Source organism: Brassica napus, chromosome C1 (genome assembly GCF_020379485.1).
Source record: "Brassica napus cultivar Da-Ae chromosome C1, Da-Ae, whole genome shotgun sequence".
NCBI classification, from domain to species: Eukaryota; Viridiplantae; Streptophyta; class Magnoliopsida; order Brassicales; family Brassicaceae; genus Brassica; species Brassica napus.
The window spans coordinates 47,496,267-47,523,743 of NC_063444.1; the positions used below are offsets into that span (position 1 = coordinate 47,496,267).

General features: G+C 36.3%; 5 protein-coding genes and 1 long non-coding RNA gene across 9 annotated transcripts; 3 read left to right on the top strand and 3 right to left on the bottom strand.

The window, feature by feature from the left end:
• Positions 1-478: 478 nt before the first annotated feature.
• LOC106418013 (ras-related protein RABA4d) lies at positions 479-2,771 on the top strand. The gene is made up of 2 exons (XM_013858705.3): positions 479-1,370; positions 2,115-2,771. Exons 1-2 carry the CDS (start codon positions 1,144-1,146, stop codon positions 2,554-2,556), a joined length of 669 nt encoding a protein of 222 aa, XP_013714159.1. The 5' UTR covers positions 479-1,143; the 3' UTR covers positions 2,557-2,771.
• Positions 2,772-4,043: 1,272 nt separating this feature from the next.
• LOC106416600 (leucine-rich repeat protein FLOR 1) lies at positions 4,044-5,510 on the top strand. The gene is made up of 2 exons (XM_013857521.3): positions 4,044-4,723; positions 5,006-5,510. The coding sequence occupies exons 1-2, from the start codon at positions 4,120-4,122 to the stop codon at positions 5,377-5,379; spliced, it is 978 nt and encodes a 325-aa protein (XP_013712975.1). The 5' UTR covers positions 4,044-4,119; the 3' UTR covers positions 5,380-5,510.
• On the bottom strand, positions 5,380-14,597 carry LOC125580337 (protein DOWN-REGULATED IN DIF1 11-like). The gene is made up of 3 exons (XM_048744686.1): positions 14,193-14,597; position 12,310; positions 5,380-6,617 (listed from the first exon to the last, which is right to left on the bottom strand). The coding sequence occupies exons 1-3, from the start codon at positions 14,595-14,597 to the stop codon at positions 6,535-6,537; spliced, it is 489 nt and encodes a 162-aa protein (XP_048600643.1). The 3' UTR covers positions 5,380-6,534.
• A 2,992-nt stretch (positions 14,598-17,589) lies between these two features.
• LOC106417541 (protein DOWN-REGULATED IN DIF1 11-like) lies at positions 17,590-18,803 on the bottom strand. The gene has a single exon (XM_013858332.3). It carries the CDS (start codon positions 18,497-18,499, stop codon positions 17,996-17,998), a length of 504 nt encoding a protein of 167 aa, XP_013713786.2. The 5' UTR covers positions 18,500-18,803; the 3' UTR covers positions 17,590-17,995.
• Positions 18,804-23,292: 4,489 nt separating this feature from the next.
• LOC111198009 (protein EMSY-LIKE 1-like) lies at positions 23,293-26,686 on the top strand. Of its 4 annotated transcripts, none has more exons than XM_048744688.1 (11): positions 23,293-23,436; positions 23,543-23,635; positions 24,339-24,491; positions 24,599-24,708; positions 24,794-24,914; positions 25,020-25,190; positions 25,328-25,396; positions 25,521-25,778; positions 25,854-25,922; positions 25,996-26,050; positions 26,329-26,686. In XM_048744688.1, exons 3-11 carry the CDS (start codon positions 24,405-24,407, stop codon positions 26,373-26,375), a joined length of 987 nt encoding a protein of 328 aa, XP_048600645.1. In that variant the 5' UTR covers positions 23,293-23,436; positions 23,543-23,635; positions 24,339-24,404; the 3' UTR covers positions 26,376-26,686. The 4 variants fall into 4 exon arrangements, with proteins under 4 accessions (XP_048600645.1, XP_013714909.1, XP_048600644.1 ...); XM_013859455.3 differs by having other exon boundaries at positions 23,294-23,436; positions 25,996-26,059; XM_048744687.1 differs by having other exon boundaries at positions 23,324-23,635; positions 25,996-26,059.
• Positions 26,085-27,432, bottom strand: LOC111213263. The gene is made up of 4 exons (XR_002663272.2): positions 27,128-27,432; positions 26,843-26,997; positions 26,693-26,755; positions 26,085-26,460 (listed from the first exon to the last, which is right to left on the bottom strand). It is a non-coding gene; the product is annotated as an uncharacterized LOC111213263 (long non-coding RNA).
• Between the last annotated feature and the right edge of the window lie 45 nt (positions 27,433-27,477).

Here is a 27,477-nt window from a genome sequence, read left to right on the forward strand (position 1 = left end):
TTTCTATGAACTCTTTCTTGAAGTTCACTAATGCAGAAAACAAGAGATTTAGGTTCTTAACTATTCATGGACCCACATAAAAAATATTAAAAAATACTCTAATGCTCATGGTTAGAGCTGGAAATTTTAATCATTGCCCGCGGGATCCGCCTTGTTTGACCCGCCGCGGGGCGGGTGCGGGTCGAACCATTTGAAATTTTTAAATCGCGGGTGCGGGTACGGGTCGAGATTATTTTGAGCGGGGCTGGTGCGGATTAGCCGAATTTGAATCGCGGGTACCCGCCAACCCGCAAATTAAAAAAAAAAAAAATTGAAAAAAGCATTTTTCGTAAAATATATAAAAAACAATAAATATTTGTATAATTTTAATTATAAATATATTTTTTATAGTATTTTTTAAAAATAACTATTATATAAATAAAAATAATTATTTTTAATTAAAATAATTATTATATAATTAGAAAATAATCATTTTTAATTAAAATAACTATTTTTAATATAATTAATATTATCCACGGGTTTTGCCGGGACGGGTGCGGATATAAAAGTTTTTGTTTGCGGGTTATGCGGGTCGAGTTTGTGAATCGAAAAAATGATTCGACCCGCGGCGGGGCGGGGCGGGTCGGGGCGGGTTGACCCGCGAACCCAGCACTACTCATGGTCTAATGGAACTTTGTAAATTTCCTAAATTTAACCGAAACTGGTTTGATGTGACCAAATAAATAAACCGATGTTGATTTGGTATTTGATTTCATTCGCCTTATTTTTTTGGTTAATTTGAATTGAATACTTCTAATAATCGGTTCAGATAAAGACCACCGGTTAGGGGATTCAACGGTGACCAAGAGGCTATATGTAAAATAAACGGCCGAGATAATGTAGTCTAGGGTAAGATCTGTGATCCACGGCACATAGGAACAAGAGTAACTGGGTCCCGCATGGGCCGTTAATCCTCTGTTTCTCTCATTCGCATCTCTCTCTCTCTCTCTCTCTCTCGCGATTCCATTTTTGATCTGAGTTTCTTCTCTGTTCATGCTACATTCCGTTGATTACACGAATCCGAGACTCTTCTTCGCGTGGATCTGTTTCAGACGATCGTGATCTGGAATATTATCTCGTGTCCGTTTTTTTTTTGTTTTAAAGATGTCTAATTTGTATGGAGATTACAACCAAAAGATCGATTACGTGTTTAAAGTCGTCTTGATCGGTGATTCCGCGGTCGGAAAAACACAGCTTCTTGCTCGGTTCGCTAGGAATGAGTTTAGTGTCGATTCTAAAGCCACCATCGGTGTTGAGTTCCAGACTAAAACGCTCGTTATCGATAACAAAACCGTCAAAGCTCAGATTTGGGATACTGCTGGCCAAGAAAGGTTTGCTCATCTTCCACTTCACGCTACTTAATTGTCTCAATTCTTCATTCGCTTAGACAGTGACATGCATGCATGGTTATTATAACGTGGTAATAACATGTGTTTTCATTCTCTCAAAATTAACAACGTACCCATTTGTTAATGATCAGAAACATTCACAACTCATCCTTATTATTGATTAATGTTGGTAGAGATTGATGTTTTCGGATATTAGGCAAATAATTTAAGTAGATATATATATATGGTTACAGGATCGATGTTCTAATGTAAATCATCTCTGTTGAGAAAAGACTACTATGTTACCACTAAAGGGTTGACATAGTGGCTAAAATTCTTGGATCACCTGGCAGGGGTATATAAGGAGTCTCATGTTCGATTCTCGTTAGGAAAGACGTCCTGTTAATTTAACATGATTTGAACCTCATTCTTAGTACAAGCCTTCGGGGTCCAAAGCTTTTTAATCATTAAACAAAAAAAAACTAGTATGTTACACATGAAGAAAGTGGCAACAATATTCAGAGATGAATGTGAATTGTTTTGTAAGATACGTGAAAGTACGAAAACTACCGAACAACACCACAGTGCCTTTCGTACTCTATGCTTCTTTGTCATAACTCATAACAATTCACGAGTACCCATTTCAGAAACTAAGTTTCCCATTGACTTCCATAGTTTTGTACAATTAATTACCCTGTTTGTCATATATACATCAGGTTTTTACTGTTTTTTTGTTTTTGTTTTCAGGTACCGGGCGGTGACAAGCGCATACTACCGTGGAGCTGTTGGGGCAATGTTGGTCTACGACATGACCAAACGTCAATCATTTGATCACATGGCTAAATGGCTAGAAGAGTTAAGAGGGCACGCGGACAAAAACATAGTGATTATGCTAATCGGAAACAAATGCGATCTCGGAAGCCTAAGAGCAGTGCCAACAGAAGACGCACAAGAGTTTGCACAAAGAGAAAACTTGTTCTTCATGGAAACCTCGGCTCTCGAAGCTACCAATGTCGAAACCGCGTTTTTGACCATCTTAACAGAGATTTATCGTATAATCAGCAAGAAATCACTGACGGCTGATGATGATGACGCCGATGGGAACTCGAGTCTCTTGAAGGGGACTAGGATTATCATTCCGAGCGAGGAGGAAAGTGGGAAGAGAGGTGGATGTTGCGGCAAAACGTAACTCCAAAGACAAAAGACAAAAGATTACATTCTTTTTTTTTGTTGGGTTTCTTATTGTTTTTTGTTCATGTTAGGCCATTTGTTCTTGAAACGAAACAATAAGCCAAGGTTTACTAGAGAAAGAAGAGTTATGAGGGTGAAACCAAGAGCCCCTTTTTTTCACATACCACCATTATCTAGAAAAACAATACTCCCTCCGGATATGAATGTAAGATGTTCTATATTTTTATCTTGATGTTTTGAGATATAATTAATGCATTTATTTTTAAAATTTAAACATAAATTAAAAAGTAAAATTATGAGTGGTGAAACTTTATTGATATAATCAAAAAGTAACAACTAAAATATTGTATTTATTGTTTCTTAATATGTGTGTAAAACCTTAAACTGTGAAACTGTGATGTGTTAATATAAGCCAAGGATTACAATCTCGTGAAACTGTGATGTGTTAATATTTAAGAAATTGAGACTAGGTGAATATTTTTTTGTTTCATTAATGTCTGGAGTTGTTATTAAGCATAGTCTAATCTAATGACACATTAACTTTTATATAATTTTCAATATTAATATACACTAGACGTTAAGTTAATGTCATCCAAGGCAACATTAGATATGGTACACTCAGAGTCAGAGCCATACCTTTCAAGGGTTTGATCGTAACTTTTTATGCATCTAGGATGATTGCTTAATTGTAATTCTGATTATTATACTCGCTATGCTACAAATTAGGTTGACTGACGCAATGGCCAACGTACGGGGTCAAACTATTAAATAGAGAATCAAAATACTAGTTTTGACATACTTTCATTTACAACCTCTTCTTCTTTTATTGCCTTCGAATTTGCAGCTCAGAATATTACAAATGACTTTTAATGAAGCTAGAGAGCGGATGGGAACTGTTCTCTCCACACATTTCTGCTGCACAATGATGAGTTTCACAGGAATGGAAAGAGTCTTGGTTAAGTTACTCGTGTTGTATCATTTGTTTTGATTTTAGGAATAAGATTCGTTTGGCTTTCGAAAGTGGTGGGCTCTACTAATACTCATTTGTCTGCCCATTGTATTACGTGTATTATTGTTTTTGTCTCGATTCACAACAAAGACTGTCGCACACTCATTGGATTCCGTTGTCATGTCATAATCATTAGATGTTTCACACGTTTTTTTCGTTCTTTGTGAATAATGTCACGTAATTTGTAGTATTAAAGATACGTATACTGTTTAAATACTTATCGTTTGCATTGCATGTACATGAAATGATTGCAGCATGGCAATTCACATGATTGTACTTACTATGCCACACATTGTGTTCGTGGAGTGACTGCAGCCACATGCAAACTTTCAAAATTTCAAATAAAAAATTGAATATGTATTTACCGCGCTTTATGAATAACAAAACTTTAAGAAAATAGTAATACTGTACGTTGGGAGCTGTGTAAAACCCTAGTTTGTAGTTTGTACAAATGCAGTAACATAACACAGCTGTGTTCCACTGAAATTCTCTGTTATATATCAGAAGTAGTAGCATCCTCTCACTACTCAGAAGCAACCACTCAAAATCACAATGAAGCTCCTTCTTCACCTCTCTATCTTCTTCACCATACTCTTCATCTCTCTCCCATCTTCTCACAGCTCCTCCTCAAATGACAAGAATGCCCTCCTCCAAATCAAGAAAGCCTTAAACAACCCTCCACTCCTCTCCTCTTGGAACCCCCAAACCGACTTCTGCACCACCTGGACCGGCGTCGAGTGCACCAACGGCCGCGTCACCGCTCTCACCATCTCCTCCGGTGAAATATCCGGCCAGATTCCGGCCCAGGTCGGCGACCTTCTTGAGCTCCGTACGCTTGATTTCAGTTACCTGACTCACCTCACTGGGAACATTCCACACACCATCACCAAGCTCAAGTACCTGGACCTCCTCCGGTTAAAGCAGACCAATCTCTCCGGTTATATTCCTGATTTCATCAGCGAGCTCAAGAGCGTTACGTTTTTAGACCTTTCGTTTAACCAGTTCACCGGTCCAATTCCCGGTTCGCTTTCTCAGATGCCGAAGCTAGGAGCCCTTCAGATCAACGACAATAAGTTAACCGGTTCTATACCAAACTCTTTCGGTTCATTTGTTGGCACCGTTCCTAATCTCTACTTGTTTAACAATAAGCTCTCAGGTAAGCAACATCTTTGTACTTTTATTTAATACTGTACTGTATATTTCTTGTCACATTATATAGTGCCTCGTAGTCGTAGCTTAAAATGTGTTGTAACCAGCAAAATACATATTGGGAGATTAAAAAAATTAATTATTTCTAAGATATCCCATATTTTTACCAGCCTCGTAGCTTAAATGTTTTGTAACCACTAAAATTATTTATTCGGATATTAAGTTAATTATTTATAAGATCTGTCCCTTTTCTTATTTATTAAACCGGTTTAATATTATTGTCTTGCAGGAAAAGTACCAGAATCGTTGTCAAAGTATGACTTTAATGCAGTGGATCTGTCGGGAAACAGTTTCATTGGAGATGGTTCGATGTTTTTCGGACGTAACAAAACAACAATACGACTGGATCTATCGAGAAACATGTTTGAGTTCGATCTCTCCAAGGTTAAGTTCGCTAGGAGCATAGTGTCGTTGGATCTGAGCCATAACAAAATATCCGGGAAGTTTCCTAGGGAGCTGACTAAGCTGCGTCTCGAGCATTTCAACGTTAGTTACAATCATCTCTGTGGAAAAATCCCAAGTGGTGGTCTCCTTCAGACATTTGAACCATCTGCTTTCTCTCACAATCTCTGTCTCTGTGGGACCCCGCTTAAGGCTTGTTGATTTGGTTTAATGGCGTAAGAAGAAATAAGTAGTATGTCTTTATCTGTATGATGATGATGTGTCAATTATCACGCCGCGTATCAAGTGAATTGTTCTAATTAATAAAATTAGTGCTAAGAGTTTGGTAAGAATGTTGTTGAGATATTCAAAGTGTACTCTCTAAACTATGCATCACGTGTTAATTACCGACATAAACAATGATAAATTATGTTCTAACCTGTGGCTGAAGTTGAGACCACCACACACGTGAAGAAGATGTTGCAAGTAGATTTGTAAACTATTTATCATTATTTTTTTAATGCTAATTTATTAGGATATTACGATATCAGAAAGAGACGATTAAGTCTAACTGCATCACCTGAGTTGTCCTATGAAGATCTACGTCTGGCCAGATTTACTTGCACAATGTTGAAGATCCCTTGTAAGTCTTTCTTCCGTAGTCGACATAATTGTTTAATAATTCGCTTCCTCCGGGACTTGAAACTTGAATTTCTTGTAATCCGCTAGAAATTGCATAGTCTGGGATTCGAACCTTAGACATGAGTGTAAAAGCCTTTAAACCTTAACCAGTAGAGAGAGATCGTTGGATTCAAGTTGCTTTGTTACAAATTTATTTTAAAATTTTAGAGATCACAGGCCAATAATTCACTCATATTTATGTCCATTGCCGGCCATGCTTGTTAGAAAGGTAAATGATGAGATTGGTGGCGTACAATTGTACGTCATAGAACAATATTGCTATTATAATCCCAGAGTTATACATATAATAATACACTGCCTAGATGTAAAAGGGATACATACCAAAGAAAAAATGAGAGTTACCTATATTGTTTTCTTTTCTTATGCCGTTTTCTCACTTTTTATTTGTTCTTATAAATTTACTTGATTTTTAAACAACATAATTTATTCCAGTTACAAAGAAAAAAATATACACATATATTTTTAACAAGATTCATGTGCAATCAGATCTTATATTTGATAATCTAAAAACTGTACTAAACAAACACTTGGTAAAACAACCCATGATTAAAATTAGGAGAACAAATATTCATAGGAAACTTTGATTTCATTTTATATAGATAGAATAGTATAACAAACCATTATTTTATAATACATCATATAATATAACGGAAGTTCAACCAATCAAGATAACATCTATGAAGGACTTTCCTGAGATGATGAAGGATCTTCAACTTCAATAGAACATCTATTCCAAACCTTATTGGTTTTGAAAGAAACTGTGACACCCCGATTTACATAATAAAATGTTACGATAAATAAACATCTCTGATTCCAAAATTGTGACACCCCGATTTACATAATAAAATGTTACGATAAATAAACAGCTCTGATACCAAATTGTGACACCCGTCACTTTCGAAATAGTAAAAATACTTCGATAAATACAAATATCTGAAATATCCATATATAAATATTTGAAAGTCCACATCCACGCATGAATTCCATAATATAAAATAAAATCCGAAACATAAGGTACGACATAAACCGAGAATCCAAAATACGAAATACCATAACGATAAAAGTCCAAAGGCCTAGAGGCCCGATAACGATAAAAGCGATAAAACGATAGAAGCCCAAAAGCCCAATAGCACCGGTCCGAAAAATCACTCCTGCTCGTCGGTCTCACCTGAAAGGGGGAAATAAGGAGGGGTGAACGACAGGGGAATCGCCCAGTGAGGTATGGGATGCTAAACCACAAACCACTGACTCAGTTCATAGCACTACAACTATGTAGGCCTAGCTCTAGCATGAGACAATCACGGTGCCTATTACACCACACAGAACAATCACATATGTCTAGTAGACTAGACATGATACAACCAATGCGATAATAGCATATCACATTTCCTCATAAGGATATAAATATATATACTTTACAGGCGTCGCTAGCACAGTAGTTCACACTGCACCCCGCAAATCTCTAAGGCGTCGTAAGTACAAACGTCTCTGTACCCCCGCAAATCTCGACAAACATGGCAGCCAGTGCAAACGTCTCTGCACCCCGCAAAACTCCTCAAACATAGGTAGCCAGTGCAAACGTCTCTGCACCCCGCAAATCTCCAAAACATGAACTCGTATATATATACATATATATATAACAATTCTTAACATCAATCATTTCAATCAACCGTTGAATCCTCTATTATCCTATTTCCGGTTTAACAATCAATAATAATAATAAACAAGCAAGACTCTCAAACACACTCGATTCACAGAGACGGATCATGTTTCGAAACTAAACTTTCCATAACGGTAGTACTAAACTAGCTCGGGATTTAACGGAGTAGCCCTCACCTTAGCAATGAAGAGAAGTGGTATATATGAACTCCAGCTGCTCAAATGGACTCCAAATCTGAAATCAGATCGAAATTTCGAGTCAGAACGCCTTTCGAACGGTTTAAAACGGATATTTACGGAAAAGTCAACCCGCTGGTCAAAAATCAATTAATTAATTAATTAATCAATTAATTAATTAATTAATTAATTAATTATTTAGTTAATTAATCTGGTTTATCCTAACCGATTTTCAATTGATTTAAACCGACCGGTTTAGCCTAACCGAATTGAAATCAATTTAAACCGGCTAACCAACCGGTTAACCGAGTCAACCGAGTTGACTCACCGGGTTGACTCGGCCGAGTTGGCGAGTCGCCGGCGAGTCACCGGCGGCGACGGCGGAGCTACGGCGGCGGCTTACCGGTAAGTTGGCCGGCGGCGACGGCGGAGCTGCGGCTGAGGACGGTGGTCCGGCGGCGGCGCGTGGAACTCACGCGCGCAGAGGCGAAACTTCCGGAAGCGCGTACGGCTTCGTCCGGGCTCCGATCGCGACGCGGTTGGTGTCTACGGCTTCGTCTTGACGAGAGGAACACGATGATGGCCTTGGATGCACGAGATTCACTACGGTTAGAAAGTTATGGTCGATTTACTAAACGGAAACGAAACTGAGCTTAAGGAATGCGGTTTCCGGCGATTACCTAGGGTGTTTATCGGTGGTGGCAAGCTGAACGTGATCACGGCGCACGGTTGCTCCGGCGACGAGCTCAGGTGAGCTTTCTCTCTCTCTTTCTCTCTCTCTTTCTCTTTCTCTCTCTCTTTCTCTTTAAATAAGTTGGGGATGGTGGAGATGGTGGAGATGGTGGAGATAGTGGAGATGGTGGAGATAGTGGGGATAGTGGAGATGGTGGGTCATTACAATTCTCCCCCACTAACAAGGAATTCGTCCTCGAATTCATGTCATAAGCTGACGTGCCCAATGTCCCGGAAAAGCTCCGGATAATCAATCCTCATCTGGGGCTCGGACTCCTAAGTCTCTTCCTGAATACCATCTCTCTCCCATCGAACTTTGACCAACATAGTCATCATACCATCACCTGCTCTCACTTGGCGATCCAGTAGCTCTACTGGATGACACGGCGCACGCAAATTCCTACCAAGGTCACTGGGCGGCTGCTGCAAAATGAGCTCTGGTTCTCTCACGACTTTCCTCAAAACCGAAACATGAAACACGTCATGGAAATCTGATAACTCTTCGGATAAATCCAATCGGTAAGCAACTGCTCCAATTCGCTCCAAAATGGGATATGGTCCCATATATCTCGGTTTAAGCTTCTTCAGCTTCCGAGTCTTAGATCCTCCCTGAAATGTCCTCATTTTCAGGTATACCAGGTCGCCAACCTGGAACTCCAAATCTTTACGCCGCTTATCTGCATAACTCTTCTGACGGTCATGGGCTTCCCTAAGCCGTATCTTAAGCATCTCAACCTGCTCAACTGTCTCTTGAACCATTGCAGGTTCTATCTCACGTCGCTCCCCCACTTCGGTCCAACAAAGCGGTGTGCGACAAGGCCTACCATAAAGGGCCTCATATGGTGCCATCTTAATGCTCGAGTGATAACTATTATTGTAGGCAAACTCCGCTAGGGGTAGGTACTTTGCCCAACTCCCTTCCCAATCCAAAACACAAGCTCTAAGCATATCCTCCAAAGTCTGAATCGTCCTCTCTGGCTGACCGTCTGTCTGCGGGTGATAAGCCGTACTCATATGCACTTTCGTCCCAAGCGCCTTCTGGAAGGCTCTCCAAAATTCGGACGTAAACTTTGTATCTCGATCTGATACAATGCTGACGGGAACTCTATGCAATCTCACAATCTCGTTGATGTAAGTCTGTGCTAACTAATTAGCTCTGTCCGTCTTCTTAATAGTTAGAAAATGGGCTGACTTGGTAAGTCTATCCACGATTACCCAGATGGCATTCTTTCCTCCTAAGGTGGTTGGCAACCCCGTCACAAAATCCATTGTTACCATGTCCCATTTCCACTCTGGCAATGGCAGGTTCTGCAATAACCCGCTAGGTACCTGATGCTCGGCCTTGACCATCTGACACGTCTGACACTGCGATATAAATGAAGCAACATCCCTCTTCATGCCAGGCCAATGATAATAATGCTTGAGATCCTTGTACATCTTGGTGTTCCCTGGATGAATAGAGAAACGCGAGTGGTGTGCCTGCTGCAAGATTTCCTTTTTTAACAACTCATCATTAGGCACACAAACCCGGTTCCGATACATGAACATCTCACTCGAAGCTGTATGATATCCAATACTCTCAATCTCGATCTGCTTACAAAAAGCCTTATCAGCATCCTGAGCCTTACGCACTTTCCATAACAAATCTGCTTGCTCCACAGCCTCGAGGCCAACTGCCTCACCTTCCACGGTAGTGGCACACAATCTGAGACTAGCAAGTGTCCTAGTAAACTATTGAACCTCCTTGGTTCCTGAAACATCGCTCCTGCGCCTGCTCAAGGCATCTGCTACCTGATTAGCTTTTCCCGGATGATAAGCAATATCCAGGTTGTAGTCTGCTAACAACTCGATCCATCTACGCTGCCTCAAATTCAAGTCCGTTTGCGTAAATATGTACTTCAGACTCTGATGGTCCGTGAAAATCTTCACCTTCTCTCCATACAAGTATGACCTCCAGATCTTTAATGCAAATACAACTGCTGCCAACTCCAAATCATGAGTAGGATAATTGGTCTCGTGAGGCCTCAACTGACGTGATGCATATGCAATGACCTGACCTTCCTGCATCAATACACATCCTAAACCAGTGCCTGACGCATCAGTGTAAACCTCATATGGTATCCCTGGCCTCGGGAGTACCAAAACGGGCGCATGGGTCAGCTGTCGCTTCAACTTAGTGAAACTCCTCGAGCAATCGTCTGACCAATCAAACTTGACGTCTCTGCCCGTCAGCTTCGTCATTGGCTTTGCAATGCTAGCAAAACTCTTGACGTACTTCCTGTTGTACCCCGCCAAACCGAGAAAACTGCGGATCTCCGTAGCATTCTTTGGCGTCGGCCACTCTGAAATGGCGGTAATCTTCTCCTGGTCTACGGCAACTCCTGCTTCTGAAATCACATGGCCCAAAAATCCAATCTTCCTCTGCCAAAAGCTACACTTACTCAGCTTGGCAAACAACTGGTGTTCCCGAAGCTTATCCAGCACAATCCTCAAATGCTCAGCATGCTCTTCTCTACTCCGAGAATAAACCAAAATGTCGTCGATGAAAACGATCACACACTTATCCAAGTGCTCCCGAAACACATCATTTATAAGCTTCATGAACGCGGCTGGTGCGTTCGTCAACCCAAATGGCATCACCACAAACTCGTAATGTCCATAACAAGTACGGAATGCCGTCTTCCGCACATCTCCCTCAGCTATCGCAATCTGGTGGTATCCCGATGCCAAGTCAATCTTAGAGAACCATGAAGCTCCCTGCAACTGGTCCAACAACTCGTCGATACGCGGGAGCGGGTATTTATTCTTGATGGTCACTTTGTTCAAACCTCTGTAATCTATACAAAGTCTGAAACTCCCATCTTTCTTCTTCACAGACAACACTGGTGCTCCCCACGGTGACGTACTCGGCCTGATAAACCCCTTATCAGATAGCTCCTCCAATTGTTTCTTTAACTCTGCCATCTCAGTTGGTGCGAGACGGTATGGAGCTCGTGAAATTGGTGCTGCTCCTGGTTCTACTTCTATTGTAAGAACGTCCGCTCTAGCTGGTGGTGGCCCTTTTAAAGGCTCAAAAACATCCTCGTACTCGGCGACCACTGGTATATCATGCAGCTTCTGCTGACCGTCCTCCTTAACCATCGAAATGGTTGTCAAAAATCCCTCTGCTCCACTTTCCAATAATTCTTCTGCACGCAACATGGAGACGATAGGAATTTCCCGGTGTGTCTGAATTCCCTCGCAAATGATCTTTCCTTCTTCTCTTGGGATATTAACTCTTGCCTTCGGACAATCCAAGACTACTCGATGTCGCGACAACCAATCCATCACAAGTATAACATCGTAGGAGCTCATCTCCATCTCCGTCAAATCTCCGAGCAACTCGACTCCTCCAAGTAGAACTGGTACATCGTGATGAATGCCAACTGCACCCAACTTCTCCGTGCCGGCAGTCTGGATCTGCTTAGCCTTCGGTTCAAAGACTCCCCGAAAAGACCAAGACTGGACTAAGCGCGGACTCACAAAACTATGAGAGGCTCCCGTGTCGAATAAGGTATAAGCTGACTCTCCTTGGCGGCATCTAAAAGGAAAGCGAAAAGTTAACTTACCCTGAACTTTGGATACCAACATTTAAGGAGGAGTGATATCGAACGGAAAGGTGTTATTTATTTATTATTTTTTTTTTTTTCAAAATTCCCAAATCCCCGAAAATATTTTGAAATCGTTTAAAACAGTCAAAACCGAATAAAACCAGGTCTCCAAAAATCGCCATCCCGGGTCGGAGCCGGGACGGAACCCGCTCTGATACCAAATTGTGACACCCCGATTTACATAATAAAATGTTACGATAAATAAACAGCTCTGATACCAAAATTGTGACACCCTGATTTACATAATAAAATGTTACGATAAATAAACAGCTCTGATACCAAATTGTGACACCCGTCACTTTCGAAATAGTAAAAATACTTCGATAAATACAAATATCTGAAATATCCATATATAAATATTTGAAAGTCCACATCCACGCATGAATTCCATAATATAAAATAAATTCCGAAACATAAGGTACGACATAAACCGAGAATCCAAAATACGAAATACCATAACGATAAAAGTCCAAAGGCCTAGAGGCCCGATAACGATAAAAGCGATAAAACGATAGAAGCCCAAAAGCCCAATAGCACCGGTCCGAAAAATCACTCCTGCTCGTCGGTCTCACCTGAAAGGGGGAAATAAGGAGGGGTGAACGACAGGGGAATCGCCTAGTGAGGTATGGGATGCTAAACCGCAAACCACTGACTCAGTTCATAGCACTACAACTATGTAGGCCTAGCTCTAGCATGAGACAATCACGGTGCCTATTACACCACACAGAACAATCACATATGTCTAGTGGACTAGACATGATACAACCAATGCGATAATAGCATATCACATTTCCTCATAAGGATATAAATATATATACTTTACAGGCGTCGCTAGCACAGTAGTCCACACTGCACCCCGCAAATCTCTAAGGCGTCGTAAGTACAAACGTCTCTGTACCCCCACAAATCTCCACAAACATGGCAGCCAGTGCAAACGTCTCTGCACCCCGCAAAACTCCTCAAACATAGGCAGCCAGTGCAAACGTCTCTGCACCCCGCAAATCTCCAAAACATGGACTCGTATATATATACATATATATAACAATTCTTAACATCAATCATTTCAATCAACCGTTGAATCCTCTATTATCCTATTTCCGGTTTAACAATCAATAATAATAATAAACAAGCAAGACTCTCAAACACACTCGATTCACAGAGACGGATCATGTTTCGAAACTAAACTTTCCATAAGGGTAGTACTAAACTAGCTCGGGATTTAACGGAGTAGCCCTCACCTTAGCAATGAAGAGAAGTGGTATATATGAACTCCAGCTGCTCAAATGGACTCCAAATCTGAAATCAGATCGAAATTTCGAGTCAGAACGCCTTTCGAACGGTTTAAAACGGATATTTACGGAAAAGTCAACCCGCTGGTCAAAAATCAATTATTTAATTAATTAATTAATTATTTAATTAATTAATTAATTAATTAATTAATTATTTAATTAATTAATCTGGTTTATCCTGACCGATTTCCAATTGATTTAAACCGACCGGTTTAGCCTAACCGAATTGAAATCAATTTAAACCGGCTAACCAACCGGTTAACCGAGTCAACCGAGTTGACTCACCGGGTCACCGGCGGCGACGGCGGAGCTACGGCGGCGGCTTACCGGTAAGTTGGCCGGCGGCGACGGCGGAGCTGCGGCGGAGGACGGTGGTTCGGCGGCGGCGCGTGGAACTCACGCGCGCAGAGGCGAAACTTCCGGAAGCGCGTACGGCTTCGTCCGGGCTCCGATCGCGACACGGTTGGTGTCTACGGCTTCGTCTTGACGAGAGGAACACGAAGATGGCCTTGGATGCACGAGATTCACTACGGTTAGAAAGTTATGGTCGATTTACTAAACGGAAACGAAACTGAGTTTAAGGAATGCGGTTTCCGGCGATTACCTAGGGTGTTTATCGGTGGTGGCAAGCTGAACGTGATCACGGCGCACGGTTGCTCCGGCGACGAGCTCATGTGAGCTTTCTCTCTCTTTCTCTCTCTCTTTCTCTCTCTCTCTCTCTTTCTCTTTAAAGAAGTTGGGGATGGTGGAGATGGTGGAGATAGTGGAGATAGTGGAGATGGTGGAGATAGTGGGGATAGTAGAGATGGTGGGTCATTACAGAAACTTGAGAAGCAAAACGTTTGAGTTGATACAATCGAAATATAAACTTTATAGTTTCCATGTAACATTCTTTACCGGCTTTTACTACCTTCAGACAACATTCTCTGGAAACGGGTTTATTCGTAAGAATTTCTTCAAGAACATCATCATTACATTTCGCACCACCACTGGGCCCCATCTTGTCATGACATGTTTTGACATATGTTATGTATTTTGGTGACATGTTCTTGAGCATATGAATATTATAATCTTCGGAAGCCGGCGATATCATATCCAATGTATCAAATTCGCGACCAGAATTGACCAGTGGTTCATCGTCAACAACTTTTTGACCCAAACTTGGATACACATATGATACTAAAGTGGCAATAAAGAAAAATGCCATGAAAATTGTCTTCATCTCTATCATTTATGATTAATTTTTAACTTTCTTAGTTGAATTTTTTTTCTTCTTTCATTCCCATGATCTATAAGTGTGTATATATATAGTAATCGACTCGCTTTGAATGTTATAGCTGGTGATTTGCATTAACTATAAAATAACGTTTTTAGTTGTTTTGCAACAACATAATTCTTGTGTACTTCAGTTAGCTATAGGGGTAACATTTTTATATTTACTTATATGTTTCAAGCATTTAATATTGTTAATTAAATATTCATTCTGTTTGATGTGGTTTTGCACGCAAATTAAAAACATGATTTTGTGGTTTATCTTCATTATTTTTATTTTTTGTTTGAATTTATTAATTATTAAACTACAAATAAGAGTGAAATCAAAAATTTGTTTAATATATGTATCGAAAATGTATAATAACACTTATTGTGAAAGAAATTTTAATTTAATATAAAACTTAAGGTGTAATATTTCATTTAAAACAAAGATTAAGGGAATCTTGGATCAATTCATTACGTGGTCTAAACATAGTGATGATTTCACAAAGCCGAAGAAGAATTACAGAAGAAGCATAAATGCTTTGTGCAAAGAATTGTAAAGAGTTTGTCTATTCCTGTCTAGTGATAAGGACTAGAGATAAATTTCAGGTTGTTTTTTTGTTTGTATATGAAGTAATATTTGGCTATATTAGCCGAAGTTGCTCTTCTTGTTGGACCTTATAAGTTGAACCCTAAAACTTATGAACTGTTTTCTGCTGATCGAGTTTCCTATCCTACGGTTTCGTATCTGAATCAGTGGAGAACAGATACCTTATACATACAATGATAAATGCCTAGATGTAAGAGGGATACATACCAGAAAAAATGAGCGTTATCTATTGTTTTTTTAGAAAATTGTCAAAACGGAACAAAAAATTCAAAGTTACCTATTGTTTATATGTCGTTCTCTCACTTTTTATTCTTTTTTTCTAACACTTGTAATCAAAGTATTCTTACAACCTCAGCCAAACCGGCCAGCAATAAAAACTCAAATAAAAAGACACCAATAGACATCTATAAGTAATCTCAAACAAATGTGCGAGCCACACATACAAGGCAAGAACAACATAGTTGCTTTTTTACTTCTCCCACGGTGAGTAATCGGCAGCTGATGCCCACAACAAGCCACATGATGCATCTTCCTCCTCCCAAATAATGAGAGACTACCTTCCCATCACCATGAATCTGTGGCTCATAATCCGGCAAGTTAAGACCTATTGATCTTCATCACACCTCTGAATGCGGCGAAGTCGGACAACAACAAATGACACGACCAGTAAACGCCTAGATAGAAACGACCTAAAATAGGGAACAAGGACTAATTCCTCTAACAAGAATCAAGGACAAACTGAATCCGAAGGACAAGCAAGCCGGGAAGCGTAACCAGTGAACTCCAAACTTTAGAACCAAAAAACTAGCCATAGACAGTTCCATTGCCAAAGAGAGAGCAAGAACAAAAACAGACGATCACCAACTACCTAGAAAATAACAAGACTCAGATCTTAGAACCAAGCAAGACTCCCACCCAAAATACTTCATTGATGGGAGTCGAATGATGTACCACTCACAACCGGGATAGCAAAACGAGATCTGGAAAAACCAGCCACAGATCTCGCCGGACAAACGCCACCACAGACGAACCAATTATCAAAATCTCCATGAGAACGAGATCAAAGGTTGAAACCACCAACTTGAGACTGGACCAATGAAGAGAACCAAAACACCTTCCTTTCTCTCAAAAAAACTTTCTTTCTCTAGCCTGAACGAAGAACACCAAAAAGTTGTATCGTCGAGACCATCAATGTCCTAATCCAAAGAAAAAACACCGTAGGACATAAAATACGAGAAAATAACGACACTGGAAAAGAGAGAATAAGTCACATGAGAGCAAATAGGACGAGGAGGAAGATGCTCCCCGGCTGTGACGAAGCCAAACCACAGGGGAAGTTATTGATCTAAGAGCATCTCAAAAAAGAAACTGTTTCCAAAACTCTATATTTGAAGTTTAAATGTGTTTTTATCCAAAATCAAAACTTCAAACTTAATTTCAAAACTATTTCTATTTTATAATATGGTCATTATATTTGTCATAACTAATTTGAATTCATAAAACTTTTGTAAATAACTAGCACATATATAAACATATTACAACAATATTAATTAATAAAATACTATATTAAAATATAAATATTATAAATATTACAATAATATTAATTAATAAAATATTATATTAAAATATAAAATTTAAATAAAATAACTTAATTAATATTAAACTTCAAGCAAAATACTATATTATTCTATAAATTGATTTTTGTAAAGCATATATGATATACTAGTGCATTTCAAAGTAAAAATTGCTCTCTTCATTTTTAATTAGTAGATTAGAGATAAAAATTGTTGAAATCGGGAGATATTAATACTTGTAAATACATTAAATCAAAACAAAAAAATAAAAGAGAAACATAAAATATTGCTAAAATACTAACTTTTATCGATGATATTAATACTCATGAATATATTCAATATGAACAAAAAAGAATTGTACGAAAAGACATCATCATCAACAACAACAACCATCTTCAATACACAACAAAAATTGGACAATATTTGAAAATTTTGAAGGTTCCGGATCAAATTTACCTAACTATTAATGTTGTTGTAATATTTAAATTTGTGTAATAGTTATGTCTTCATGTAATATATTTGAAGTTTTTTGTTAAGTTTCTTTTGTATATTTTTTATCTAAATCTAGTTTTAAATATTTTAAATCTTCTTTTAAAGTTTTATTTAATTTTATGTGTAAACTTAAATTTTGTAAATAAAACTTAAAATATTTATGAGATATAATTTTTATAAGGATTAAAATAATAAACAAGAAAATATTTATAAATTATAAATGTGATGTGTTATTGCAGGGACCAAAATACAAATAAAAATATGAAACTTCAAATTTGAAGATTTGAGAAGTGAAACTTCAAATATAGAGCTTCATTCCTCAAAACTTCAAATTTGAATTTGAAGTTTTGAAGTTCCTTTTTGGAGAGCAAAAAACTTCATATTTGAAGTTAGAGAGTGTCTTTTGGAATCATCTAAAGACAAAGGTTTTGGCAGGTGGGGACACTTCGGGAGAAAAAAGTAGGTTTTTTATTTGTCATTTTGATGACAAAATATACACATATTTTTAACAAGATCCATGTGCAATCAGATCTTATATTTGATAAACTAAAAACTGTACTAAACAAACACCTGGTAGAGCAACCCATGATTAAAATTAGGAGAACACATATTATGATGAAACTTTGATTTCATTTTATATAGATAGAATATATAACAAACCATTATTTTATAATATATCACATAATATAAAAAGTTCAATTAAGATAACTCATTTTCATCATCATGAAATGATGAAGGACTTTCAACGTTAGCAGAACATCTATTCCAAACTTTATTGGTTTTGAAAGAAACTTGAGAAGCAAAACGTTTGAGTTGATACAATCGAAACATAAGCTTTACAGTTTCCATGTAGCATTTTTTACCGGCTTTTACTACCGTCAGACAACATTTTCTGGAAACGGGTTTATTCGTAAGAATTTCTTCAAGAACATCATCATAACATTTCGCACCACCATTGGGCCCCATCCCCACCCTGTCCAGACATGTTTTGAGATATGTTACATATTTTGGTGACAGGTTTTTGAGCATATAACTATTATAATCTTCGGAAGCCGGTGATATCGTATCCAATGTATCAAACTCGCGACCGGAATTGACTAGTGGTTTATCGTCAACATCTTTTTGACCCAAACTTGGATGTGCATATGATACTAAAGTAGCAATAAAGAAAAATGCCATGAAAATTATCTTCATCTCCATCATCTATGATTAATTTTGAACTTTCTTATTTGAATTATTTTTTCTTCTTTCATTCCCATGATCTATACGGGTGTATATATAGTAATCGACTCGCTTTGAATGTTATAGCTGGTGATTTGCATTAACTAAAAAATAACGTTTTTTAGTTGTTTGCAACAAGATAACTTTTTTTCACTTCAGTTAGCTATAGGGGTAACATTTTTATATGCACTTATATGTTTCAAGCATTTATTGTTAATTAAATATTCATTCTGTTTGATGTGTTTTTGCACACAAATTAAAAACATTAGTGATTTTTTGGTTTATCTTCATTACTTATATATTTTTTTGTTTTAATTTATTAACTATTGAACTACAAATAAGATTAAAATCAAAAATTTATTTAATATATGTATTGAAAATGTAAAATAACACTTATTGTGAAAGAAATTTTAATTTAATATATAAAACTTAAGGAGTAATATTTAATTTAAGACAAAGAGTAATGGAATCTTGGATCAATTTATTACATGGTCTAAACATAGTGATGATTTCACAAAGCCAAAGAAGAATTATAGAAGAAGTATAAATGCTTTGGGCAAATAATTCTAAAGAGTTTCTCTATTCTTGTTTAGTGATAAATTTCAGCTTGTTTTTTTGTTTGTATATGAACTATGAAGTAATATTTGGATATATATTAGCCGGAGTTGCTCTTCTTGTTGGGCCTTATAAGTTGAACCCTAAACCTCATGAACTGTTTTTAGCGGATCGAGTTTCGTATCTGAATCAATGGAGAACAAATCCGCTCTTTGTGGGTTTTCTATTGTTGATTCGAGCAGTGACTTAACTTTTTTTAGTTTAAGAAAACTTCCTAGAGTGGAAAGCAAATCAAGTTTTTAAGGAATATATAAATACGGGTTTGATAGTTATAAGTTATTCATATAAAAACAAGTATATTCATACTAGTTTTAACCTTCTCCAAGTTTAAAGTTTATCAACAAGCTTTGAAAACATAGGTATGTACAGTGTTTTAGCTTAAGGCGTTTGATGATGAACCTTCTCTTAGCTTAGCTAATCTGCTCGTACAAATAATTTAGTCCTTTTACATATTGTGTTATAGCTTACGTAAGAAATTCACTACCAAGAACTTGCAAGTTTGTGTTTCTTAGTACAATGGTTATTGGGAGTCTTGTATCTATATTATTAAAACGAAATATATTTTAGTATTGTTTGGAAACTTGAATAACATTATAAACTAGGTGTTTTACCCGCACATGCGGGCATAATCATCTTACGAATACTTAGTATTTTATGTCTTATTAATCAAAAAATCGACATTATAAAACTCTAATTGGCGAACATAGCGAAGGAAAAAATTTATGGTGAATTCTTTGATCAGTTATGTTGAAATTTTAGTCAAATTATTGAAAGGTAGATCCCATTTTTTTCTTCTTAAATCCCCATGGAGGAATGAATTTATAAGAAAATTTTTCCCTATGCAATTTTGATAAGGAACAAATTGAACAAAAATTCATTTTTTTTTATTTTTTTCAATTCCACAAATGAAATTTTATTTTTTTATTTTGATCATCCTTTTTCATTCTTCTAGTGGTCACCAACTGAAGCTATAGTGTTTCACGGATTAAACTTAAACTGGTTTAAAGTAAAAACAAGAAAATTTGTTTTGAACTCAGTCACAAGTTAAGTTATTATTTATGATTTTAAATAGTTAAATCAAACATCAAATTATTTATATATGTTAAAAAACGTTCATCAAACTATGTACGTATTATTGTGTTAAAAGTTTTAAAACACTTATATATTAGAAATAGTTCAGAAAATATTTTTATATAAATATTTTTGTTTGACTAATATTTAATTATAAACTGTTTTATATCTTAGTTTTTTAGCTTTATAATAAAAATATTATTTTCAGATAGCAACACAATATATATAAGAATTCTCTTAAATTTTAAATATATTTTCACAATTCTATTATATTAGTTTATAATTAATTATTTAATATAACATATAAATTTAGTATTATTAAAATAAAACGCGTGTTTTATTATATATAAAATTCATTACGGGTTTTTGAAAATTAATAAATACTTCGTTAAAAACTAATAATAAATCATTGACCTATATAAAAGCTTAAAACATAATAAAATTTGACAAATAAGAAAATAAGAATTTAAATATAACATATAAATTTAAATATTATTAAACCAAAATTCGTTTTTAATTATATATAAAATTCATTACAGATATTTTTAAATTAATAAATTAGTGATTTAGCTAAAAAGTATTAATAAATCAATGACTAAGCTAAAATTTAATAAAAACATGAAAAAAAGCAAAATTGACTAAAATTATGAAAAACATGACAAAAAAGCAAAACAAAATAATTATATATCTAATTACATATTTTCTAGTTATATTATTTAAATTAATAAATTATGGACTCGACTAAAAACTATTAATAAATTAATGAGTCACCTTACACTTAATTAAAACATGACAAATAAGTAAAATTACCTAAAATTATGGAAATCATGAAAATAAGCTAAATCACTTCATAAATAATAGTATAGATGATAATCATTTGAAAACATGGATAGTACTATAAAAAAAGTACAATATCTTTTTACTAATTTCATTAATATAATTACATTGATTATTTTTTTCATATTTTACTCTGTTTAACAATTTTATTAATTATATTAGCTTAACAATACACCACATCATTAATTATATTACCATAATTATAAAATTGCAATTATTTATTTATTAGTTAATCACCATTAACTTTATGCCAATTATAAAATCAAAACATGTAAAATAACTGGGTTTTGCATATGGTTAAACGTTCGGTTTAGTTTGTTTTACTAATTTTTTTTAAATTTTAGTATCAATCGGTGGAAAATTACGTAGCGAAAAACATAATTCAAAGACATGTTTTTCTGAATAAAATAATAACTTAAATCAAATAATAAAAATGTATTACATTTATTGTCATATAATTATTTTATTAAATAAAAGACTCTTTATATTTCACTTAGTTTAGCCAAACACATAGAAAGAATCATTTTTATAGTTTATAAAATCAGTTAGACATGAACAGTGGCTATCCATTTAGGTAAGAGTTGTTCTTTTCAAGTATTTTTTGTTTTGTTTTGAAATTAGGCTCCGCTTTAATATTATAAATTTATGTGTGAGTTTTGAGTTGGGTCCTTTTGGGTTTGGATGAGTTTGGTTCTGATGTATAGGAACCTAAAAAATATCTAGATAATGTATCTGAAACATGTTCGGATATTTGTACCAAAAATAATCATATTATTCGATTCGATCCAAATCTTTTGAATACAATTAGTTATATTACGATTCATTTTAAATATATAACACTAATTATAAAAAAAATATCAATGAATAAAAATGTAAGAATCAATCTTTGTGGGGTGCACGGATCAATATCTAGCTATGTGTTAAACTGGTAGTATTAAATTTTCTTTATATCCACCATGTAGCACTAAAAGCTGGAGGTATACGTGTTGAACACATTACTGAATGGTGTAAGGACTGCTGGTAGGTTGTGTTTTGTTGTATTTTTACGAGTCCATTATCATAGTCGTGAAAGAATTGTGATAGAATTATACCATTCTTTTAACCAACACAGTTTTCTAGCTTTCAATTAAGACCATTAATGCTTTAGGTGATAACCTGGAGGCGCACAACTTGAGAAGGAAGCAAACGCCGCTGTTTTAAGGGCTTTTAAAGCGCAGTCTGATGCAAATACTTGGGTACTCTTCATTCCCCCTTTGTATAATTGCATTGATTAGGTTACTACTAGTACTATGTAGCTCTGTCAGTCTCATGATGACTACCTCTATAGGTTCTATTGGCTGTACCATTTTGACAACTTAGGAGAGAGAAGTCTTGGTATTAGACTTGAGTAAAGAGTTGAAAATATACGACGACGAACATCGATAGCTTCTGAGCAAGTTAAATAATGACGATACTATCCGACTGATAAGGTCAGATTGTTAATATTCACTGATACAAATACAAAACAGTAATTTGGTATTATGTTTTTTTTTGCAGTCGTTTTGTATTGCTGGTTATTTTAATATATCTACTAGATTTTAATCCGTTCGGTTGTACGGATGATTATTTTCATTTTTATACATATAAAATATTTGTTTATATGATTAGTGGAATGTATTTCTAACATTTGTTGTATTACTAATTGTTTAATATGACATTTTACAACACAAAATTTTAAAAATTAAATTTAGTAATTTAATTTATTTAAAATTAAATTTTAGAAATAAATAAATAAATATATAAATAATGGTCTAACAATGATTTTTTGTAATTATATGTTTTTATTACTTTTGCTTTAAAATATTAGATAGATAAATAGATAGATAACAATTTAAATTTTATAGTTTTCATATAGTACTGAATATTTTTTATTAATTAAACTTTGAATTCTTGATTTTATGAGTAATTTTTATATTCTTACAATTAAATAAAATTCCGAATAAAACTATTTAAGATATTTTGTTTATTTAATGAAATGAATGTACTTTACCAAAATCAAATGTTCAAATTTTTTTATTCTTTTCGTTAGAAAGTAACGAATGTTTACCATTTGACATTGATTTATTGATTCAAAACCTGACGATTTTGTAATTGGTTTAAGCTGAGTTGAGTTATCTAACTCTGACACCACCTTTAGCAAAATCTAAAACTAATAAAATAGTGGGCTACATGGGCCAGAGTTGGTCTTTTAAGTGGGCCTAATAAGTAGTTATTTACCAAAACGCGTCGTTTCGTCTTTAAAACGATTGCTCGGCGATTCCGACGCCATCGCATCCGAGTCCTCCCGGAGAAATCGATCGTAGCTCTCTCTGTGCCCTCTTCGCTTCTATAAAGATCACATCGAGAGGGAATCCAAAGTTTGTTTCTTTTTTTCAATTTCTCGTTTCAATTCCGTTATTTTACCGTTTCACCAAACGCGCGTCGAACCCTAAAACCCTCAATTGGTCCTTTTTGGGTGTGAAGTATCGCTTGGAGATTTCTAGGGTTTCGTATCTGAATTTGCGGAGATCGAAAACACTCTTTGTGGGTTTTCCCTTCAAGCTTCTGAAAACAGAGGTATGTAATGTAATAGTGTTTCCCCCCCCCCCCCCTCCCTGTTCGAGCAATTATCAGCCTTAGGCCGTTCGATGGTGAACCTCTCCCTGCTTAATTGAATACTGTTCCGGCTAGTTTTAGGCATGGAATTTTGCTTAGGGAATGGTTAACGGAGGATAGGGTTTAGGGTTTGGAGAAAAGTGTTCAGCTTTCGTGATTTTTTTTTTTTGAATTAGGGGAAATTGTGTTATGTTGTTTGTATTGCTGTATCCTTTTCTTCTTGTTAATTCAATTCTCTCTGATTGTTATTGAGTTGTTGGCTGATCAAAAACTCTATGTTAGTGCTCTTTCGTTGTTGGCTGATCAAATTCAAACTCTATGTTACCGCGTTTATATAATCTTGTTTACTAATTGGAAGTTATCTTGCCTATTGAGATGCCTTCCTGCTGTTACGTGTTCTCTAGGATCTTTCGTACCTTCTAGCTTGCGTTTGTTAGGACATGGGTTCTTTTGAGGCCTGTAATAAGGTGTTAACCTGGTATTGTTTTTGGATCTGGTTGCTTATTTGTCTCAGCATCTTGGGACTAATGGTATGATGTGTTTAGTTGGATTATTATTATTCCATTATCATACTGGTGAAATAACTATGATAGGATACCATTCTTTTAAAACATTTAGCGAGTAGCGTTCTAGACTATTGATGCCTTGATGTTCTACATGACAGTAAAGCTTTTAAAAGGACTGCTTTCATTTGGATGGGAAGTCTCTGTGGTTAAACTACATTAGTGATATGGAGGCACAAATTCATCTACTTGAGCAGGAAGCATACACCGCTGTTTTAAGGGCTTTTAAAGCGCAGTCTGATGCTATTTCTTGGGTACTCTCTCTCTCTCTTCCTTTTTTGGATTGATTGATTATAAGTTAATATGTGTTCTGTCAGTCTCAATGACTAAGTTTATGGACTCTATTTGCTCCACAATTTAGGACAAAGAAAGTCTGATAACAGATTTGCGTAGAGAACTAAGGGTATCTGATGACGAACATCGAGAGCTTTTGAGCAGGGTCAATAAGGATGATACCATTCAACGGATAAGGTCAGAATGTTTATTTGCACTGACAAATACAAATCAGTAATTTATCTTCAATGAACGTTTGTATTAATATATTGTACGTTACCAGAGATTGGAGACAGGGAGGCGAAAGTCAAGTCCCTTCTAGACATGCAACTAATCAGGGTTTTGATGTTGTTCCTAGTCCAACTTTCTCAGCTTCCCGGAAGAAACAGAAGCCATTTCAATCTGTAAGTCTTTCTGTTTGAGTCACAAGTGTGCTTGCTTTCTTCTGTTTATCTCCACTGTGTTGTTTTATGTTTTTTCTTGATCAATTATTGGTGTTATGCATGTAGTATCCATCATTTGGTGCGGCTGGGAATAGGTCATTCAATAGTCGTGTTGTATCCGGTGGCATTTCAGCAAATGAATCTGCCGAAGCACTTATCGGAAGAAAAGTGTGGACAAAATGGCCTGAAGACAACAACTTTTATGAAGCAATTATAACCCAGTACAACGCAGCTGAGGTACTCTTGTTGATCACTTAGTTTAGAACGCCAATTGGGTAGAGAGATTGTTTGTTGGGACTTCCAATTGCATATCTCACATGCTCAACAATGACTCAAGTTTTGTGCAGTTTATTGACTTGTTGTATTCTTCACAGGGTCGGCATGCTTTGGTGTATGATATACACGCAGCAAATGAGACGTGGGAATGGGTTGATCTCAAGGAGGTAAGCTTTACGTGAATATGTATACTCGTAGTTTTTTTTATGTTCGCGTCTGTTTCAGTAAGCGATATGGTGTCTTTACATGATGATGGTCTTGATGAGACCTGGCATTGTTATTATTGTCTAGATTCCTCCGGAAGATATAAGGTGGGATGGAGAGGAGAGTGGGGTAGCTTTAAACGCTGGACTTGGAAGTGGATCAATCCGTGGCAACAGAAGGAACTACCAAAGCAATATTGGTAGAGGGAGAGGACCAAGAATTCATCAACCGAGAAGAGATTTTTTACCAACACAACAGAATGGTGGTGGTGGTGGTGGTGGTGGTGGCCGGATAACTTCATCTGATGATATTGAATTGTTCAACACTGATTCGCTTGTGAAGGAGGTTCGATATTTCTATCTGTTATGCCCTCTATTAAACTCAACGGCCGACCGTTGTAATATCACAGCTTTGATTTAGGTGGAGAGAGTTTTCGATACTGCTCATCCTGATCCTCTTGAGCTTGACAAGGCCAAGAAAATGCTCAAGGTATGAGATTAATGTACTTTATTGGCTATTGTGCTGTGATTCCGAGGAAAATAACACAAGTTGGGTGATGCAGGAACATGAACAGGCGCTTATTGCTGCCATTGCAAGGCTTGCGGATACTTCTGATGGTGAGCTGGGTAATAATAAGAAAACAATACTTGGTTTTGTTTGCAATCTCAGAATAATCTTTTATTTACCGTTCAATTCTGTGCTCTGATGATAATATGGAAGGCCATTACAAACATAAACCTACAATATCAGGGAAAAATGCTGACAAACACTTTGCTCAGAGTGTAGCTAGTCTCTTAACTTGTAAAATCATGAACAATGGTCTTCTTCTATGTTGAACTTTTGGATTGTGTGCTTCTTTATTGCAACTATGAATTGATTTTTTTCTGGTTTACAGATGGAGATCCACCAGATTCGCATGACCATCCAATGGCACAGGGATGATGGAAAAGCCGTCTGTAATATTAATGGTGTTTGGTTTTCATCAAACCAAGGACTCTGGATTTAGAAATAAAACAATGTTGGTAACCTGACAAAGAAGATTGGGGATTGATTATTGAAGTGTTGTTTCAAATTGTGATGAGCAAAAATGTAAGAAAGAATTGTTAGGAATGGGGGATTAAGTAGGATTGAGGCTTGTATGCACATGATTTGTCTGAGGGAAAAAATGTAACCTGTGAGACTATTATTGACCCATGTAAATTTCCCTGTAGACATGCCATAAAAAATGCAGAGAGTTGTTTGTGTTCTAAAAAGCAAACCTTGGATCAAACATGCACAAGTAACAAAATCAAACCAAAGCAACATTCTTCAATGTTTAGCACCTGTGTTTACATTAAGGTAAGCGCTGCCTTTAGGAGTTTTCTTCGTTTTCTAATAAACGAAGGATGAGATTTTCAGAAAACACATACCTCATATGTTGTTTGCATTCAACTTCGATCTGGAATCGGTGTTGTTGATTCCCTCCATGGTGCTTACTGAATGGAAATCATCTAAAAACTTGGGAATATGACCATTTTGCTGCAAATTTTTTCGGAGATTTGAAGGTAATCCAGGTTCCGGAATACTATAAGAGCCAGAAACAAGTGGACACGAAATTGAAGTCCGGAAATCTAAAGCTAGAGGGCATGTAACATGCTAAAACGAAACATATGTGATGAAGGTAATATCGATTAAACAATGGAATTTTATCATACCTGGAGAATGGAGAAGCAGCTTAGAGATTGAGGGGATTGGGAGAGACGAGGATGGATGTCAATTATTAACCAAGGAAAGAAACATTCTTGAGATCATTGCTTTTTGACCCTTTTCTTTTTTTTCATTGCTGTGACAACAATGGAAATAGTTTTTCCATTCTCGTCGACATTTCATATTATTCTTAAAGCCCATTAATGGTATGGACCCCAAAATAAGAAAGATTTAATCAGAAGGCCCAATATTTTTAAAGATCAGTGTTTGAAAACCGGACCGGCCGATCGAACTAGTCAAACCATAGCTCGTTGAAGAAACCGAGTCCGGTTCGGTTTAAAACCCGGATTTGAGAAAA